Source organism: Ambystoma mexicanum, chromosome 3q, assembly GCF_040938575.1.
Source record: "Ambystoma mexicanum isolate Mex_15411 chromosome 3q, UKY_AmexF1_1, whole genome shotgun sequence".
NCBI lineage: Eukaryota > Metazoa > Chordata > Amphibia > Caudata > Ambystomatidae > Ambystoma > Ambystoma mexicanum.
In genome coordinates, this window is record NC_090926.1 from 379,214,825 (window position 1) to 379,233,852 (window position 19,028).

Genomic DNA, 19,028 nt, shown 5'->3' on the forward strand with positions numbered 1-19,028 from the left:
TCATTTTTAGAGCGTGACTCATCTCGTAGACTTATTTTTTTACCTCTAAAAATCAGAGAGAAAGCAATGGATTTTTGGCACAGAGCGCAGAGGACATGGGCCCTTGACAATGGGTGAGAGAGTGCGACTTGAAGACCAGGTGTTGCAGGGGAAGGTGGGAACATAACCCGGGAATGAGGACAGAAGGACATAGGAACGGGATGGTGGAGGAAGTGCTGAATTAAGGTTTGTGGGGTGACGGAACAGTACTGTAGGGTTGTCCGTGACGGTAGGGACAGAGGGAAGCAGAGTGATGGACTAAAGTAGAGTGGTAGCAAATAGGTTGTTCAGAAAGCAGGAGGGCTTTTAACTTGGATTTAAATAGTGGTAGAGTTGAGGGAGAGGGAGAGCATTCCAGAGTAGGGGAGAGAGAGAGAGAATGAGAACAAGAGGGAACACAGGGGGCTCGAGTGGTGGCAAGGAGGTGAGCTGAGGATGATCCTAACTAGGGAGGAGGAGAGTAACGAGTGGGAGGAGCAGATCGGTACGGTGGGGAGCCTCCACGGATAGCTTTGAGGATGATGAGAAGACGTTTATACTTAGCCCTTTATTTCGTAGATAGCCTGCCAATCTGGCGACGGGCAGAGAAGGTAGAGGTAAAGCGAGAAAGGTTGAAAAGTGTGCGGACCTTCATTACATTTCCAGCCATCCTCCAAATTGCAGATGCTCCTGCCTACATGTGTCTCATACCTACGGTGCAGTCTCACACATTGTAGTAAGCCCCATACACTTGTTTCCATTTGGGGGTTTTGTTGACTGCTACATGTGAACTTCCAGCCTTTTCAAGGCGCTTGTCTGCTAGAAGTGACATACGGTTCTCTGGTTGGTTCGCCATGATGATCAATCAGCTGTCAGTTGATTCATCGTAGCTCCACCCAGGACGAGTCCCATTCCGACTTCCTGGGGGGTGGGAACTGTGCCTCATATCCTCTGGCCACAGAAATTTAGAGCATTTAGAAACTGTTTATTGGTACTGCTAAAAAGTTAGCGGTGGTGCAATGCTTGTCTAGTCTGATTCAGTGGCAGGCCATGGATTTGAGGTGCTCATGGAGGGTGGTGAAGGGTTGCTGGCAGGATGATCCCCATCATTTTTATTTTAGGCCTTGGTTTGACAGGAGGGTGAAGATAATTCCCACATGAGGGAGGGACAGAACTCATTAGACTCCAGCGAGTTGGGAATCTGAGAAACATTGAATAACGCGCTACAGCCTGACTGAGAGGCCCAGGTGTCAGGCTTTGCTCCAGATCCATAGTACCTAGAGGTAGACCTGCAGCAATACATCCTGGGCACCTTTTTATTCAGGGGTTGGGTGCTATGATTGCAGAGGTTGTACAGGCCTCCACAGCTTTCTTATCCCAGCTGTGGGGCTTATGGCTGAGCAACCAAGCACCAAGCTCTATGGGAGTGTAGTATGGAGTGGCTGCAGAAAATGTTATCAGGTCACTAAAGAAGAAAGAGCAGCCAGAGTACGCTTGTTTGGATTAGGACATCTTTGTTGTAATATGCAAACACATAAATGCAACAACAATAACCAGAGCTTTAAGTGGGAGACAGAATCGGGGGTGGGGCTCTAGTTATTGGGTGTGGTCCAAGTACGGGTGGGTGCAGTGTTGGGTTCTCGGGAGCCAATCCCATACAGCTGTACTTAGGCCTCACCTCTAACTAGAGCCTCCCTCGCCTATGGGGGCTGAGGGGCTGGCAATTGCTTGGCTGTCATGTAGTGGGAGCAAAGCAGGAGAGCTGGGGCGCACTGCTATGATACCTTTGGTGCGCCCAGACTCTACTTTTTGTTCCTATATCACAGGCTTCGATCCCCGGTGGCAGGCTCCCTTTGGAGTTCGGAGCCTGTGATTAAGATACAAGGAGAGGCCTGGTGCACCAATGATATGATAGCAGTGCTCACCAGCTCTCATTTTGTTACTTAGTGAGAGGAGCCTACCAAAGCAGGCAACCCTTTCACTCAAGTTAGCAGCGTGGTTAAAGGGCTGTCTGCGGGGGTCCTTCTAACTAACATGCCCAGGTGCTACCCTCCATGGCCTGCTGGCACTTTTTCTTGTCGAGGGCAGGACCTGTCCAGGCAGGGAAGGCATTTGTCAGGCATTGGGTGGGGTGGGGTCAGAATCCCAGCTAATTTTCCCAGAGGTCTACCCTGACGTCTCCCACAAGCCCCAAACTCTTCTCATGCAGTCCAAAATGAAATGCACTTCCTCTCTCCCCGACACCAACAGACACAACTCACCAGGTTGATCTGGCGGTATTACCCAAATTGTTCGTTTACAATTGTTCGAATGAACAATTGACCAAATTTAAAGGGTCACAATTGACCTTTTCACAATTGGACCGTATATATATATCGGTTTGGTAATATATATATGTATATATATTACCAAATATATATATATACAAGGATTATGGGGGTTTGGCGTTGGGTGGGGGGTTGTGGGGGGTTTCCCCCACATATATGTTACAATTGACCTTCACAATTCGGTCAATTGTGAAAAGGTCAATTGTAATTCGAACAGTTGTAAAACGACCAATTCATATACAACCGATGTGGCACCCGGCCTTTGGTATCAGAATGATGCTGCAATCCACCAGGGGATTCTTCACAATGAATCGAGGAGAAGAAAAGATGAAAGGTGGAGTGTCCGTTCCTCAAAAAATCTGCAGATGGGATGTGATGCTGCAGGACGGTGAAGAGCAGTGTGTTGACAGTGACAGACAGGGTTTGGTGGGCGCATGGACAATAGAGTATCATCTATGCCTTTTTCTGTATTGTTTCGTAAAAGAAAACTATTAAAATCGACTGTTCTTGGGACTCAGGGCTATGTGCATGTCAGCAAACTTCTCCAAGCAAACAGAGGAGCTTCCTGGGGTAAACGGGTGTGTGTATTTAGTAGGAGACCAAGGAAAAAACAGCTGGTCGTGGCCGGCTTCCCGGAAGAAGGTTGACGTTCACAGCATCTTCTCATGCATTCTTTGGCTGCTGGGGCTCCCTAAACCTAAGGACAGCCAGGAAGCAAAACTCCTGGGGGCAGCCATAGATTGTATCTCAAATACGAATAGAGTGTATTATTGTGAACTCTGAACTGCCGAAGCCTGCACTTTCTGGGGTGTTCATTGGAATTTCAACCTTGTCGGCCGTCTAGAGATCAGAGTCATCAGGTTAAAAGTCTCCAAAGGGAATTTTCAGACAAAGGCCAGACATGCTGCAAGGTACTCACAGCTTCGGACTTTCCGTCTGACTCCAGATAGCAGGGGACTGTGCTTCACACCCTCACAATGTCTGCAAATTAACACTTCCTGCTCCTCTCTCCCGCTTTAGTTCTCTCTCTCTCATTCGTCCTGCCCTCCTCCTCCTCCTCCCTTAATGATGATAATAATAATAATGTGTTTCTTATGTAGTGCTATACATCCATAGGCCTCAGATACATGATGATATATTTACCCACTGAAGTATGGCATTGAGGAGACACTTAAGACTGGTTGGAATGGAGAAGGATGCTTAGACATATTTATAGACACACAATCTCTCTCTCTCTCTCTCTCTCTCTCTCTCTCTCCCTCCTTCTCTCACTGTCTTTCTTTCTCTCTCTCTGTTCCCGTGATTGCTTGCTGGTTCTTGTGACTATCGAGACACCCAGGTTTAGGTGAATGTCCCTGCTAGGATGCTAAAGGCCATGGCCCGGCCCTACTTCGGATTTGGTGGCCTGCCCTTGGATTCCAGAGATCCAGACCTATTTAGTTATGTGTATATATATATATAGGTTTTTTTTTAAAGCGCTGCATTTTTTTTCAGCTGCTCCAGTGCGCATATAACATTTTGGGGCTACTAGATTCGATGTTGGGCTATTTTGGTGGATGCTTCAGGATTATCCATTGTTTGAATGTTGTGCATAGCTGTTCAGGTTTCATGGAGAAGATCAGTTATGCAGAAAAGAAAGCCAAGGTTTGCTGCAAAAGGCATCCTTGTTGTTTAAGCCTCTGGCTTTCTCAGTGATGTTGGTAAAGCGAGAATAGGAGGGGGGGGCGTGGGATCCGTAGTTATTAGGATTAAAGGTGTCCCTGAAGAGTGCATATATGTTTATATCTATGCTGCATCTATGGTAGTTTGTCTGGGTCCTGATAGGAGATCCTGGGTGCCCCAGTTATTTGCGGCCAGGAGACTCTGCGTTGTTTCACCCCCATCTTGTGTCTTGCCTTCTGTCAGTCGATCGCACGGTTCTGCTGGATCTTATGTGCCCAACCTGGGAAATATTGAGGTGCCAGCCACAGAGGTTCGGTGGAGCCTTTTCCTTCAGAGGTCCTTTTGCACTGTACACATGATATACAAGTTTACTTGAACAACTGCCACTGGTTGGCTTGATGGTGGGGGAGGAGGTTTGCAAGATTCTGCTCAGTAATATTGAGGTGCAAGTTGGCAGTTTTGTTTTGTATCATTTGAAGTTTCAGAATCTACTTTTTCTGGGGACCTGAATACAACATGTTGGCATAGTCCAGTCAAGGGTGGCGCAGTGCCCTGAAGAAGTCTACTGGATGGTTTGGTTGAAACAGTGTGATTATCTGCTTTCACTGTTTTCCTCATCCAAAGGTTCTAAGTTTCATTCCGGTAAGTTTCATCATTGTGGTAAATTAGACACATATATGTAGACTGGGTGGAGTTATGTAGGGGTAGGAAAAGGCATGGGAGGGATGGGGAAGGAAGAGGGTATGGGGCATTAAGAGAAAAAAAAAGATAAAACTGCCATAATTAAACTTACAGGGATGAAACTCGCCACCTTCACATATTCGGCCTGTTAGACTAATAGTTGAAATTCATATGAATTGTGTAAGTGTGTAATATGTGAGTTTTGTCTAGATTGGGGAGAATCTTTTAATGTATTCCTAATTTATGTATTTGTTGAAGGTTGTGTAGGGTTTTAATAGTTGGAGTATTAAGATTGGATTTGTTAGGTTATAGATTGAGCTTTTATACCTTAATGTTATTTCTCCTTTTTGTAGACTTTACATTTTGTTTGTTTTCTTTCCAATTTTATATTTCAGTGTTTTTGTTGTGGGGAGTATGGCATACAGCATATGCCTGTATGTCATATCAGGGTATGGGGTATTTGCACATGAGCGAATGCCCTACATGTATGTTGCATGAATGTATCCTGAGTGTATGGCATGTGAGTGCATGGTGTATCACTGAATTGCATATGACCGTATGGCATATGTCGTGAAAGTGTATGTCATATGAATATATGTAATTTGAGTAGAGGTCATATGTGTTTGTCATATTTGTATATTTCGTATCTTTGCATGGCATATGCGTGTGTGGCATAGGCCGGAAAGGCCAGGAGGATAGCTCTGTGGCAACATGCAAGTCTTGGAAACAACTCTACACCCAGCAGCACAAGTCCCAGTCCCTCTCTTACAGGGTGGAGTCAGGCATGAAGCTTGATAGAAGAAACCAATTTAATTTTTGTTATATGACTATATGGTGTATTGCTTATTAGTGTATGGTGAGTGAGTAGTGCTTGAGAGTTTGGTAAGTAAGTGCCCGGTATATGAGTATGTGATGTATGAGTGTCAGAGGCATGACATATGGGTGTATATTGTATGAGCATGGTGTGTGTGTGTATGTGATGTGTGTATGGTGTATGAGTACATAACATATGTGTTAATGTGATGTGACTGTGTTGTGTGTGTATGCTTTATGAGTATATGAGTTTATGGTGTATGAGTGCCCTATGAGTGTGTAGTATGTAATTGTGCAGCATGTTAGTATCTGACATATGAGTGTCAGGTTTATGTCATATTAGTGTATGTCATGTGAGTGATTGTTTTGTAAGTGTATGTCGTGTGAGTGCATGTTTTGTTTGTATATCATGTGAGTGCATGGCATACAAGTGTGTGGCCTATGAGTGTGTGGCATATGTGTGTGTGTGGGGTAAGAGTGTATGTTGTATATGTAGATGGTGTAAGAGTGTGTGACATAAGTGTGTATGTTGTAAGAGTGTGAGGTGTAAAGCGTATGAGTGCTTGGTGTTTAAGTGTCTGCAATGTGAATGGCATATAAGTTGCACATGAGTATTTGGTTTAAATTCATATGAAACGCACATGCCCTATAAAAACATATACATATGGAAACTCACATTAAAGTATGGTTTGACCTTGTTTTGAATTTGGATGCATATAGGAGACTTATAGATTTACATGTTGTACACGTATGCACGTTACATCTCCTATACATATGAAAACCCACATCAAAGTCAGTCCTGACTGATTCGAGTTGTCATACGAATAGTGGTGTACATGTGTCATGTGTCATATGCCTCCTACACATAATAAAACTCACATTATAATGAAGCCTGACTTTGATGTGAGTTTTTAGGAGGCATACAAGAGTTTTACACGCTGTACGTATGTGTGCATTCAACTCCTACATTAAGTTCCTAATTTGTAAAAAAAAAAAAAGTGCCAGGGCCTAAATATTTTCAAATGCCCTTGTGACACATTGGGGCTGGCAACTTCCTTCTCACTGATGCCACCACCCATGACTGCTCCCCACAGTTTCAACAGATGTGGATTAAAGCTGCAACACCACACCAGCTCATTGAGGATGATGGATGCACTGACCAGGGCAGATGTGCAATTGCAGATGCCTATCAACATAACAGGAAGTAACTTTGCATAGCATATACTAGATGTATCTTGGAAGAAGATAAATGTTTAAGTGCTTCTTTAAACACATCTTCATCACTAACGTGTAGCTCTGATTCTTTAGGTGGCAAGTGGAACACGTTGACGATCTTTCCAAAGAAAAAAGGGTCAAACAAGCTTTCCCCCTATACTGACATGATGAAGCTGCAGCAAGACCCCCTTGTATAGGCTGGCGCTTTGACAGGAGCTCCTTTTCCGCACAAGCATTTCCCCTGGCCTTGAACCTGTATTGGTGCTATTTATTTGTGACTGCCCTGTTGTCAGCCCATCTTTCCATGGCAATGCTGCTGGTTATTACAGCAGTTTATTTATTTGCATTTTTAAAGGGCTCACACAGCCCGGGGGCATCGAGGTGCTGTTACAGGAATATGTCTCTTAGTTGTGCATTTATAACGCGCTTAATAACCCAGAAGTTTCTAAGCGTGGACCCTGGGATCAAACCTGTGTTGCTTCGGGTCGTCTTGTTTCCAAGGCGGTCACGTTGCCGCTGAGCTATCCTCCCGGGACAGTTAAACTGCCCAATGACATGCAGGCTGATGGGAGCAGTGGCCATCATGGGCAGCATGAGCACCCAGCCCCGCCAGCTTACATATCATTGTTACCCATGAAAATGGATAACTAGCACTGCCCGGCCGCCTGGGTCCTCAGGTTCATAAATAACATTGAGGCAGCCTAGGACTCGGAGACACTGGACAGTACACACTGTTATTGCTTGTTGTGTGACTGAATGACGGTTACATTAATAGAGTTGTAAAAAGAAACGCATCATAATCAAATTGAGTGTGGGGCAATTAGAGCCCGGGCTCAGAAATCAGTGCCAGGGATGAACCCTGGAAACACCCCACAACTGAAGCACTGCCTATATGTCTGATGTACATATGAAGGCTCACATGAAAGTTAGTCCTGGCTGTGATGTGAGTTTTCATACGTATGGTGTTCATTTATGAAGCATACATCTCATGCCCTGCACGTGTACAGTTCACAACACATATGTGCATTCATCCTGCGGCGCCTGCGCCACGTCGATACACAATAAACGTTGTCCTGCTTAATTTAAAAAGAAAAAATATTTTGAGGACCCAAAATCCCGAGAATGGCACAAATCTGAAAAATGTAAGCGGACCATTTTGAGATATTTGGCCCAACATGTTTTTGTTTTTCGCAATGGGACAAACCCATCTCAAAAGCTGCTCAGAACCCAATTACGTTTTATTTTTTATCATGAATATGAAACTGCGGACTTTGAAAATTGCCCATGTGATGGTGGATGCTTCCAAATGTTATTGTGGCAATGTTTCCGAATTTTTCACGGAAGGGTTTCAAATGTTATTGGGAAATATTCGTTTCTGGGACACATAGTCAAAAGTTACCGGTAGATATAATTTTCTGGAACACCATAGACAATTTGTTTTAACCTTAACTATGCTGTGTGCAGGGGCGTTGCTAGGGGGGGAGAAGGGGGATATAGCCCCTGATCTTTTGGTTGTAGCCCCGGATAGAATCTCAGGAGCTACAGCCAAAAGACTAGCTAGCCCCCAGTCCCAACAGTTCCGACATCAGCCTAGCCCCGGGTCTTTTCCAGACCTAGCAACTCCCCTGGCTGTGTGCAATACATATGCGCGTCGCATTGCTATGAGCATGTCCATGCCTAGCTGGAGGCGTTGGCTGCTCATTTCCCCAAGGGGAATGGGTTTTTGAGCTCCTTACTGTTGTTATTACGTCACTCACGAGTGGGGTGGGGGAGAGAGGGACGGCCAACCAAACGCCGCTGTTGAGAGTTATGTGTACCAGCGCCTTTATAATGGGCAGCGAGCAGGCTGCCCATCCACACAGCTGCAGAGGGCGCCCGTCTGAGCAGCGTATTTTGGAGTGCCAGGGTGTGCAATGGACATCTCCTGGGAAGGCCACGTGTGGAAGGAGGAGCAATTCAATTCCAGTGCAGAAGGGCAGATATGGTCTGTGATTATTCATAGACATGGTGCTGTGCACAGCTGACAAGCCCAGGGAAGTCTCAGCGGCAAAATGGTGTCACTGCTGGTACCCATCCAGAAAAACTGTATAAATGGGCACTGGGGTGGTGTGTGTGTTGGAAAGTCAACAAGACATGGGGAAATAGTGAAACTGCCAGAGTCATTCTTTGGGGTGCATGTGAAAATGGCATGGTCCTTTTTGGCAGCCAATAATGAGGCATGGTACCGTGGTTGACTGGGTCGACGTGAAACTGGCCTGGCAGTGTTGCCACCCATGGCATTGTGAACGGTGACGGGCGTATGCATTGGGCTGAACTGAGAATTGTTTGAGAAGCACTCTGGGCAGGTTGGCAATTTTAATGTTCTATTATTAACACCTAAACTATTTGAGCGTTTTAATACTATCGACTGCACCCTGGATTATTTGGATTACACTTAATTGTGTTTAGGAAGTAGCTTGTTGTGTGATGGCAACACCCTACTGTAGAACACCAATTATGCTGTTATTTTAAGTTCTGCCTATTTTTATTGTAATGTTATGTTATATTATTAGGCGTTTGTATAGTGCCTTTTACCATTGGCATGATTCCAAAGCGCTGTGGGTTGAATGCCCTCGGGGACCGCAGTCCAGGTTAGTAGAGAGAGTAATGGAGTAAAACGTGCCCGGGTGCACTCAGTAGATGTGCACCCAGTGTGGAATAAGTGGTGTGTAGCTGCATCCTAGTGCTAGGTGTGGTGCAGTGGTCGTGTGAGAGCAGTAGGCTGTGTTCAGCAAGGCCAGTGGATCTGGGTATCTGCATTCTGGTGGCGCTGGAGTTTGTGAATGAGATTATGCGTGCAGTTAGGCTGATTTCGAGGGATATGGCTGCGTTCTAAAGATTGTTGAGGTGATCGTGGAGGTGTATCAGCGTGTGTGCAGCTACGCCAAATTAATCATGGAATAGTACCATAACTATGGCACGATCCATCCACTGGCACAATATTTTTGACTGTTTTAATTGTTTCTCTCGAAGCAATTTTGATATCTGCATTTCATTTCTAGCAGCATACGATTGATGCATCGTCTCTTTTCCCTGAAGAGCAGTCGCACACCATATTGGGTACTGTGGCAAAAATATATTTCTGATGTACACCTTGAATTTGTGTAGGGTGCATACATTTTTGATTCCGCATATATGTGGATTAATTCTCCTATGTGGTGCGGCAGATCTGGCCTCTGAAGTATTGGGATAATTCATATGTTCCCATTCAGAACTATCCCTAAATGTTATATATTTGTATCTATAGTTTGGGACAGTGTTCATATTTGTCTGGTAAGATTGAAGAAATGGTTCCGGGTTTAAAAAGCTTTCAACCTAATGTATCGGTATTGGTGTGGTTCGATGTACAATGAATACACAGGTCCTTGTGTTGAGGATTGTAAATGAAATTCATTGCAGGTTACTGCAGGATGACAAAATATATTCAACAAGATAGTGTTGACCCAAACATAATTCTGGCAATTGACCGTGAGCCAACACGTGTTTCGAGATACAATCTCTTCTTCAAGGTTCAATAAAGTTTACAAATGGTCAACATTGATAACGTCATACACAAATCTTTCAGTGTTGTTAGTAATATGTGTGATCAGTTTACAACATGCAAAAGATAATAAGCTGTCAGTTATGTCAGTACAGGTTAGGTTCAGTTGGAGTCATACTATTTCTAGAGTTGAATTTCTCTCAAAATTGAGATGGTCTGGATATGTGAATATGCTTGTGGTTTGTCCTATCACATAAATTGAGTAAAATTGCCATTAATAACATTTACCAAAACTTTTACTGGACCGGCCAACTACAATTGCGCCGGTAGGGGATAAGGATTTACATACAGCTAAGAGCTGGAGTTAACTCTGACCGCTACCGGCCAAAAACTGCCTTCAGTACTGGCAAGGCTGGTAATTGTGGCAAAATCACCCAAATGGAGTCCTATGGATTCCATGCGATGGGCATTACCCACCCTTACCGGCATGCAGACCAAGAGCTGGTAATGGCAATTCTGTTTGCCAGATTTACGGCGTACTTTACCACCTGAATACAAACAAACTTGGAATGAGGCCCAATGAGTGGAAACAAGGTTGCGCGTGTTACCGCTTGGTGTAGGTAATGGACACTCAGCTGAGATAGAATGCCTGTATCCCAGCTCGTATGCCGGAAAACGCAGAGGCCCTCATTACAAGTCAGGCGTTGGACCATGGTGCTATTAGCACCATGGTCCATGCCGGATTCCGCCATGGTGGATGGCGGAATTACTGCCCCATTACAAGGTGAGTGGGGCAGTAATTCCCCATTCACCATTTGCCCTTCCCCATTCCCATTTTTGCCCCATAGGGAATAATGGGGATGGGGAAGGCGCTAATTACGGCACCGTAAATTATGGTGCCGTAATTAGCACAAGGTCGCTTAGCGCCTTGGACTTTAACGCCTGCAAAAAGCAGGCGTTAAAGTGTGAATCAGGCGCTAAGGGTTTAACGGCGCCAACGCTCTTTACGGCGCCGTTAACGGCTGACTTGTAATGAGGGCCAGAGGCTTACATGCTTATATGCTGGTTTCCCAGTGCGGACGTTAGTGGGAATCTAGGGAAGCACCCATTAAACAATTGGGTTTCATGTGACATCTTTTTTGAGTATATCAGCACCTGAGCCCATTGATTAGGTTTGGTTTTCCCTAAATTGTTTGTCTCAGCTATTTTCCTGATATTCCAGTCCCCAAAGTCCCCTAGGGCCAGTGACTTTTCTATGTAATATGGCGCCCAGGGCAAACCAGTACAATATGTTAGGCCCACGCATGTGCAGCTCAATTCCATACCACAAACTATGCTCCACTGCACAACAATGCCCTACTCTTTGTTATGTTTCTCACCGCACTCCTTCATCTCTCACCCTTGAGTTTGCTTACTATTTTTCCTTTTTCTTTGTATCTCACCTGTCAACCATCACTCAAACCTCCTTTTCTCCTCTTTTTCTTTTAGACCACCCTCGGTCCTCCTTTCTACATATCGGCCCTTCCCTTCACCATCGCTGACAGCAGCCTGACATGTCCTGCTCCCCTTGTACTGTACCTTCTTATATACTGCAGTCTTCTCTCCCTCTTTCTCACAATTGCTGTTCCTTTATTCCAGTGTCTGTTCCTTTTGTTTAGCATTCAATCCCCTGCCTTCTTTGTTCGCACCCCCTTCTCTTTCTGCTCTTTTTCATGTCTGACCCTGGTTTAAATCTGTCCTTCTTTCCACGTGTGACACTTATTTCTATTCTTTCTTTCCTTTCATTCTCGCACGTTTGTTCACTTTTTTGTTTTCATGTTCTTTGATTACGCTTCTCGTCTGTAACCTTATGTCTTCCCCCTACTTTCTCTCACTATCCACTTGCTGCCACTCAACCCTCCTTCTCATCCTCCCTCCCCCCAATACTTTCTCTTTAGTGTTGTTTGCCTTGTGCAAGGCCCCATTCAAGTTAAGGAGCATTCAGACAAAGGTGCTGCTGTTTGGGATGGCACAGGAACAAAGGCTATGCCTCATCTGCATGTGTCTGTGGGGCGGGGTGACATCTAAAGGGATGAAAGCATCTGCCCTCTGCCTGATTAATATGTTAATTGGCTGTAGACGTCATTCCAAGGACTGATTCACACCTGCTTTACAGTGTCACTTCCCTGCGCCCCAGGCAGCTGCCTGGTTAGCCAACCCCTAGAAACTGCCCCATCTAGAAGTGTTGGACATTTTGCTCGCTCGTTCCAATTCAGAGCAGGCTTCCACCACCCACCCGCGTGCAAGTTCACGTGGGCTCTCATGTGCAGTAAAGAATGACTCTGTGTGTGGCACACGTGCTTCTCTATTGCACGTGCTCTTCGCCCATCCCTCAGATGTGACATGGGTGCAGAGGATTGAGGTTTGTTTTCCATCCATCGTTATTCAGATGCTTTCTGGAGCGCGACCTGTTGCCTCGTGGCCGTGTCTGCCAGACAGACATTGTAGATGGTAGAGGTGTTCTGGTCGGATGAGGTAGTTGAGGTGTGAGTGGTGCGGGCTGTGCCTCTGTTCACCTATACTCAAAAGCTGGGAGTGCTTAGAAGCAGTCTATCTGCAAAGTGCATTGACTGTAGGTGCATCCTTGGAGCTGAGGTTTGCAACATATTGAATCTCGAAGGAAGGACGTGATCTTATGGAAGTCAAGGGTGGGGAAAATGTGTCCCGGTGACGGGGAAGATTTGCAGGGCGAGTGATCTGATTGAAGTGTATGACACGTTTTAATTTGTGACGGAATCTCACGCATTCCCTATATTGCTGATTTCATTTACTTATATGAGCTCTTCCTCGTGCATATCTTGTGCAAATCCATGGTATATCGCCTCTCACATTCGCGATCACAGACTTTAATGAGTTCCCCTCATTGGTGGCTTCATATCTTTCAAAGCATCAAGCAAAGAGCGGTCAGACACCTGAAAAGAATGTCTGGCATGAGTCATTCCCTCACATTACTGGCCACATGCACTTCTATGGAGAATTGCTCAGTCCTCGATGGCTGGGATATTTTACTTCAATGGCGACTCACTCATTATGTCATGTGTACATTGAAGTTCATTCCGGGAACACTGGCTTCATACATTTCTATGGACTCTCAATCATTCACATATGGCCACATCTGTTAATTTGAACACTCACTCTCCCTTAAGGGATCTCTCACGCATTTCAATAGGTTCTCCGTTTCCCCCCATGACTTACCAACACGCTTAGTTGAAACCACACTAATTTCCTGTCATTAGACTCAGTTCTTCAATGTAGACCCATCTTACTGTCTTAATATGTCTGAGGGGTTTGCACTTTGTAGCTGTCCAAATGTGTTGGACTACAACTCCCATGATCCCCCACCATTTACTATGCCGGCTTGTGCTGATGGGAGTTGTAGTTCAAAACACCTGGCGAGACAAAGGTTCAAGTGCCCTGATATATACATCAATGGAGTCTTCCTCAATCCAATCACTTACCTTCTACATTGGGTTCTACATTGGATACACCCTCCTTTCCCATTCTCTGGCCTCAGGCACTTCACTTGAACGTGTTTTCAATGTCTATCTGCATACTCTTTGATGAGTTCTTACTCATTCTTCATCATTAGGTGTCTGTTCTTGGATGAGGCTATTGTGTAAGTGCCCCCAGGCACCGCACCGGAGCTGCATTCATTCCTGCTCCTGCTAATCACTGGCTTCTCGCACGGGTCAAGTTGCTTTAAATATCCATTTTATGGCTCAAATTCACTTCACGGCGGCCTCACTGAATTCTCTATGACTGGTCTCTCATAAAAAAACGTTTCTCTCATTCCCTAGCCTCTGACTTCACGCACTTCACGAGCGTCTCGCTCATTCCTTCCACCCCGGCATTACATTACCCATCACACGCCTTGTGCACTTTAATGCAGTGTGAGCAAGTGGCGTGCCTGTGCCTGAGGAAACGGAGCGGTGGTCATGGGGGCCTGGTGTCACCACAACCGGCGTTGTGCTGTGCTCAGGGCAGGTACTCGTGGGATGCCCTGGATGACCCCACCATTCCCCAGGAGCAAGGGAATGGTGGGGTCATCAAAGTACTGTCATCCGGGCTTCACTGACTCTGCACTTGTTCGGTAATACCCATGTGAATACTTCAGGTCTAAGCCCCAAATGTTTGATAGACATGGAGCCCACTTATGGCCACCAAACTATTTGGCAACCTTGCTGTAGCGGATAGGTATGTTGAACTGAACAGGCAATATTTGGCAGGATTGCAAGCTTTGCACAAGAGATAGTGGAAAGGCCTGCGCAAGGGCAATCCACTTGCTGGCATGCTGTGCAAACGTGTGGAAAGAGAGGTGGCAGACAGGCCTTATGCTTGGTCTGCTTTGTCATGTACTGTGGTGAAACATTATAACAGACAGGTTTTTTGATCTTCCAACTCTGCTGCTACAATTCAATGACCGCATCAACCATGAGACGGAGATGTACCCATTGCCATGGAGCGCAGCAAAAGTCGATGGTCTTAGTCAAGGCAGAGCCAGTTCTGCAGTGGTATGAGTGGAAGCATCTGGCGAGAGAGCGATGGAGAACTTTGGTGGAGACAGAGATTTTGCCGGAAGTGGTTACTTTGGAGAGGATGGGGTGGGTGGAGGGAGGGAAAAGGAGAGAGGTGCTTGGAAGGAAATATCGGGACGGTGGAGAAGAAGATTGAAGGGAGACACCAGTAGGAGGTTGAAAGGAGGCATCACCAGGAACTTGAAAGGAGGCATCAGCAGGAGGTTGAAAGGAGGCATCAGAAGGAAGTTGCAAGAGACACTAGAGAAGAGGTGGAGGTTGAACAGAGATCAAACGAGTAGCTGAAAGGAAGAGAGGGAGAGGAAGAGAGGAAAGGGAAGAAAGACAATAGATTTGTAGGAAACACAAAGAGAAAGTCAGGCCAAACATCAATGGGAACGTTGCGTATTGTGTTCCGGGGGCAGGAGGAAGTCCTACTGGGAAGGTTGGAGGTACAAGCAAGTGGTAAAGTGGTGAGAGGAACTGAAGAGAGGGCAGTGGACTCGAGAGACAAGAGGTGTAACAGAGGTGCATTGCAGCCCTTCAAAGAGGATGGGGAGGGTGGTGCCTTGGGAAGACATCCCGGACCTCAGAACAAGGAGCTGGTCAGGCTATTGAAGTGAGGTATATAGGCAAAACTTTACCAGTCCCCTGCTGGAAGCTTTTGGGTTTTGCTTGCAACTATCCCTCCCTAGCTTCCTCGTTGGAAGGCTGAGGAAAAGGGCCTCCTGAAGTGCAGGGCAAGGAGTAGATGCCCATAGTCACTGAACCAAGGGCCCGAAGCAGATGGTCAGTCACCAACCTAAGGAAACCAGAAAGAAGTGTGGGACACTCCAAAACCCAGGCCTGCGAGTGACTCTAAATTGATTATCCATTTAAGGGGAGGTGGGGTGGGTGACCAGGACGGGGAGTCACCATGTGAATGGACTGCCGCTGTTGATGACAGAGAAGCTATCCTGGTGATGTAAAAGTCCTGTTGCATTTGCCTAATTTGGTCCGTATCTTCACCTCTACATAATAAACCTCAGTTAAAACATAACCTTTGGTGTTAGCCCTGTGTTGCTCTTGCTCGACTTTGTGACAGGAGCGACTATTATTCCCCGTGACTAAGACCCATGTCACTGACATTTGAACTTGACTCTGCCCATTGACACACCCCTGGCTTCTTACACTTCAGAGTAGTGTGACTTAGTCCCCTTAAAAATGGCATCTTTCACTTCACTCAAGTCTCACCCATTCGCCCACTCCTTCAGGTCTAGCAGATGTTTATGCTCCCTCCCCCATGCTGCCAGCATTTGCCTCAGACATTTCTTGGAAACCATATCCCTGACCTTAGCCGCTGCGGTGGAAAACTAGTCACTGCCACATCACCTGCTGTATATAATTGAGTGGGCAATTAGCATGAGAGAGTGAAGACTGGGCGATAGAGGTGAAAAGGCTTCTCCCTGATTCTTTTTGCCAGGTGTAAGTGATTTTTTTTTATTCTATTGCAGGTGCGGGCAGTGCTGTCTTGGTCCTGTTGAGCCATCATGAATCCAGGCGTGGAAAGAACCCTTCTCTTCCACCTAATCCTTCAGGCATACTTGTCCTTTCATGGTCTGCAGAGTCAACATATCCATCATCCTTGGGGGCTCCTTCAGGAGCCAAAGTCCTTGAAAGGCATCACCGTCCTACCTACTGACGCTCAAATGACCGGATTCCTCACCGCGGAGACACCAGCAAGGTAATTCCCAGACTCAATCCTTTCTTTCTGCCTCTCAATGTATCTCTTTCCCCTCACATTATGAACTGCTTATTAGCGGCCTACCCCAGAGCGATCCCTCCATTCTCTTCGACATCCATTTCTATGCGTGTGCAGTTTACCATGTCCGCGTCGGCTGGAGGCGTAATCTGGGTGACGTGTGCAACTGCTTGAGAAAATCCCTGTTGCAGTAGGACTCTCCCTCACATTGTTGGAAACCAAGGAGAACCGAGGACTATTCAGTGTCTAGAGATGTTTCCAGAGGTAACGTAAAGAAAGCCTTGACTTCAACTCGTGTGCAAGACCTGAGACTGGCCAGTTGCACTAGGGACAGACACATAGTATGCACCAAATTCCAAGAGGCTCTTTGCACCCAGAAAACACTGGCAATCCTGCTCTAGTCTATTATCATTCTAGATGCTTGAAGCACCAATGCTCAGCGATGGGTAGCAAGCCCACGCTTTAGGCTATTCACTAGGAAACTCCAAGGTACTCTGCGACATTATAGGCATACATCAACAATCAAGTGGTACCTTCGTAGCCTCGTGAATGATATGATAGGTTGTTAATAACGCACTTAGGTTTCTAAGCGCAGACCAGGGATCAAACCTGTTGCTCCGCGTCGTCTTGCTTCCAAGGCGAGCACGCTGCCCCTGAGCTATCCTCCCAGGACAGGAATAAATAATGCAATCAGATTTATTACTAACAAAAATATTGCCCCAATAATTTGTTGAAAAGGAATGCAGGGATCATCTAGATGATGCCTGCGGGAAATCTGTAGACTCTCTGTATGGAAATAAACTCTCATAGAGGTATTTTTGTAATGTGTGCATCTTTACTCTGTTCGTATGACTGGGGCTGGGTCCTTACGCGTATAGGCCACGAAGGTTTATCGCTGAATAAGACTCCTCAGTATCTTGCACGTGAACGTTTTTAATATCAAGGCCTTAGTAGTGCCAAAATGTTTACAATGCCTTCCGGAAAAGGACAGTGTCCTGGCTGTGCCCCGATCGCGCGAGCCTCCCGTTGTTAGACGACATTGGGCCCGTCCTAGAAGATTGCGTTGCTGCTTTTCTGAATGACAAGGGTGTCCTCACAGGCTGCAAGATATAATAGAGAGGCCCAGAAACGCTGGAGACTGTGGAACTACTTTTCTCTGGTCATGCCAGACCTTATGCAGAGCGATTAGGTGCTGTAGCCTTTAGCAGATGGTGGCATCCGGGCCCGTGGCTTAGTAGGACCAATCGAGGTTGAGATGACATGGAGCAGGCAGGTTGGTAAGCTTCTGAAAGAACAACTCGCGGGAAGGCTTCCCCCGGATATTTGCAGGCTCTTTGGCTGTTCCCTGGCAAAGGGATCTTGACACTTGGAATGGTCCAATGTGGAGATCTCCATTGAACAGTCTCTGCAGAGACTGTGAGTAACAACACTATCCTTCTCGGAATACCTTCTGAAGTTCTGTTTCAGAATCCCATTTTAGCCCAAAAGTGGACAGTATCACTTCAACCCCTGAACTAACTTCCAACTTTCTCCAGATCCAGGTGCTAAATGGAACATTTGGTTTGGGATCCCCAGCTTGCTGCTCTTTAACTACAAGCAGCTGGGTGTGTCCTTGGAATCCTTGATGACACAGGGACAGGGACAATGGAAGAGGCCCTAGAGAAGAGAGCTTGCTCAGGCTATTAGCCCTGACCGTTTCCAGACGTATTCTCTACAGAGGGGTGTTGCTGGGATCACCAGAGCTCCAACTCCTGCATTTCCTCTAATTCAGGTTTTAAGCAACACACCTGTCTGCAGAAGAGCTTCTTTGCGAGTATCCTTAGATTTTATAACATCAAAACCACACACTATTTCCACCCCTTTCATATTGTTCCCAGTGATTCCCATCATCAAGTTGAAACCTTTTCTGCTGAAGGGAACAAATACATCATCTGTACATTGTGGGCCTGCAAGATTGTTCCAAGGCCAAATTCAAGCAAAACATCTAGCCTTCTGCTTCTGCTAATAGCCACTTACACCAGTATGAATGTACGCTGAATGCCAAATTAGAGCCAACAATTCATTGTACTATGACTAGTTAAGCACAGAGACAAATGGAGTTACACAATGTGTACCTATGGCACATTGTGTCTTCACACATCAGGTCAGTTGCAGGTCACACCAGCAAGTGCACTCGTATTTGGTGCCTGCCACGAATATTAAAAATCGCAAAGATCCAGGAGTACCTGTCGCATTCAATGTTACAATGGCTGCATTGGGTGCAGATCAGGGTGCCCACCCCGCTGGTGAGTGGTCAACTATTAACATGGTGTTGCAGTGACCTTGATGTGTCTCCTTTTGAATGCAGTCTTTTTTTGAGCCACTGTTGAAAATATTTTTCTTAGTTAATGGATCTTCTCCTTGGGTGCCTTAGAGATGGATGGCTTTGTCTGTAGTGATGGAAAGCGAGGAAAGCGAGCTCTGTTTACAGGCACACGTCCTGCTTTGAGAAGCTGTGG

The 19,028-nt window shown here is 46.0% G+C and overlaps 1 protein-coding gene across 1 annotated transcript in view; it reads left to right on the forward strand.

The window, feature by feature from the left end:
• LOC138582604 (protein NDNF-like) overlaps window positions 1–19,028 on the forward strand; it is an 80,824-nt gene that overhangs the window by 20,476 nt on the left and 41,320 nt on the right. Inside the window, exon 2 of the mRNA XM_069654028.1 lies at window positions 16,283–16,512. Coding sequence (XP_069510129.1) covers window positions 16,319–16,512 — 194 coding nt within the window. The 5' untranslated portion in view covers window positions 16,283–16,318. The remainder of the gene's footprint in view (window positions 1–16,282; window positions 16,513–19,028) is intronic.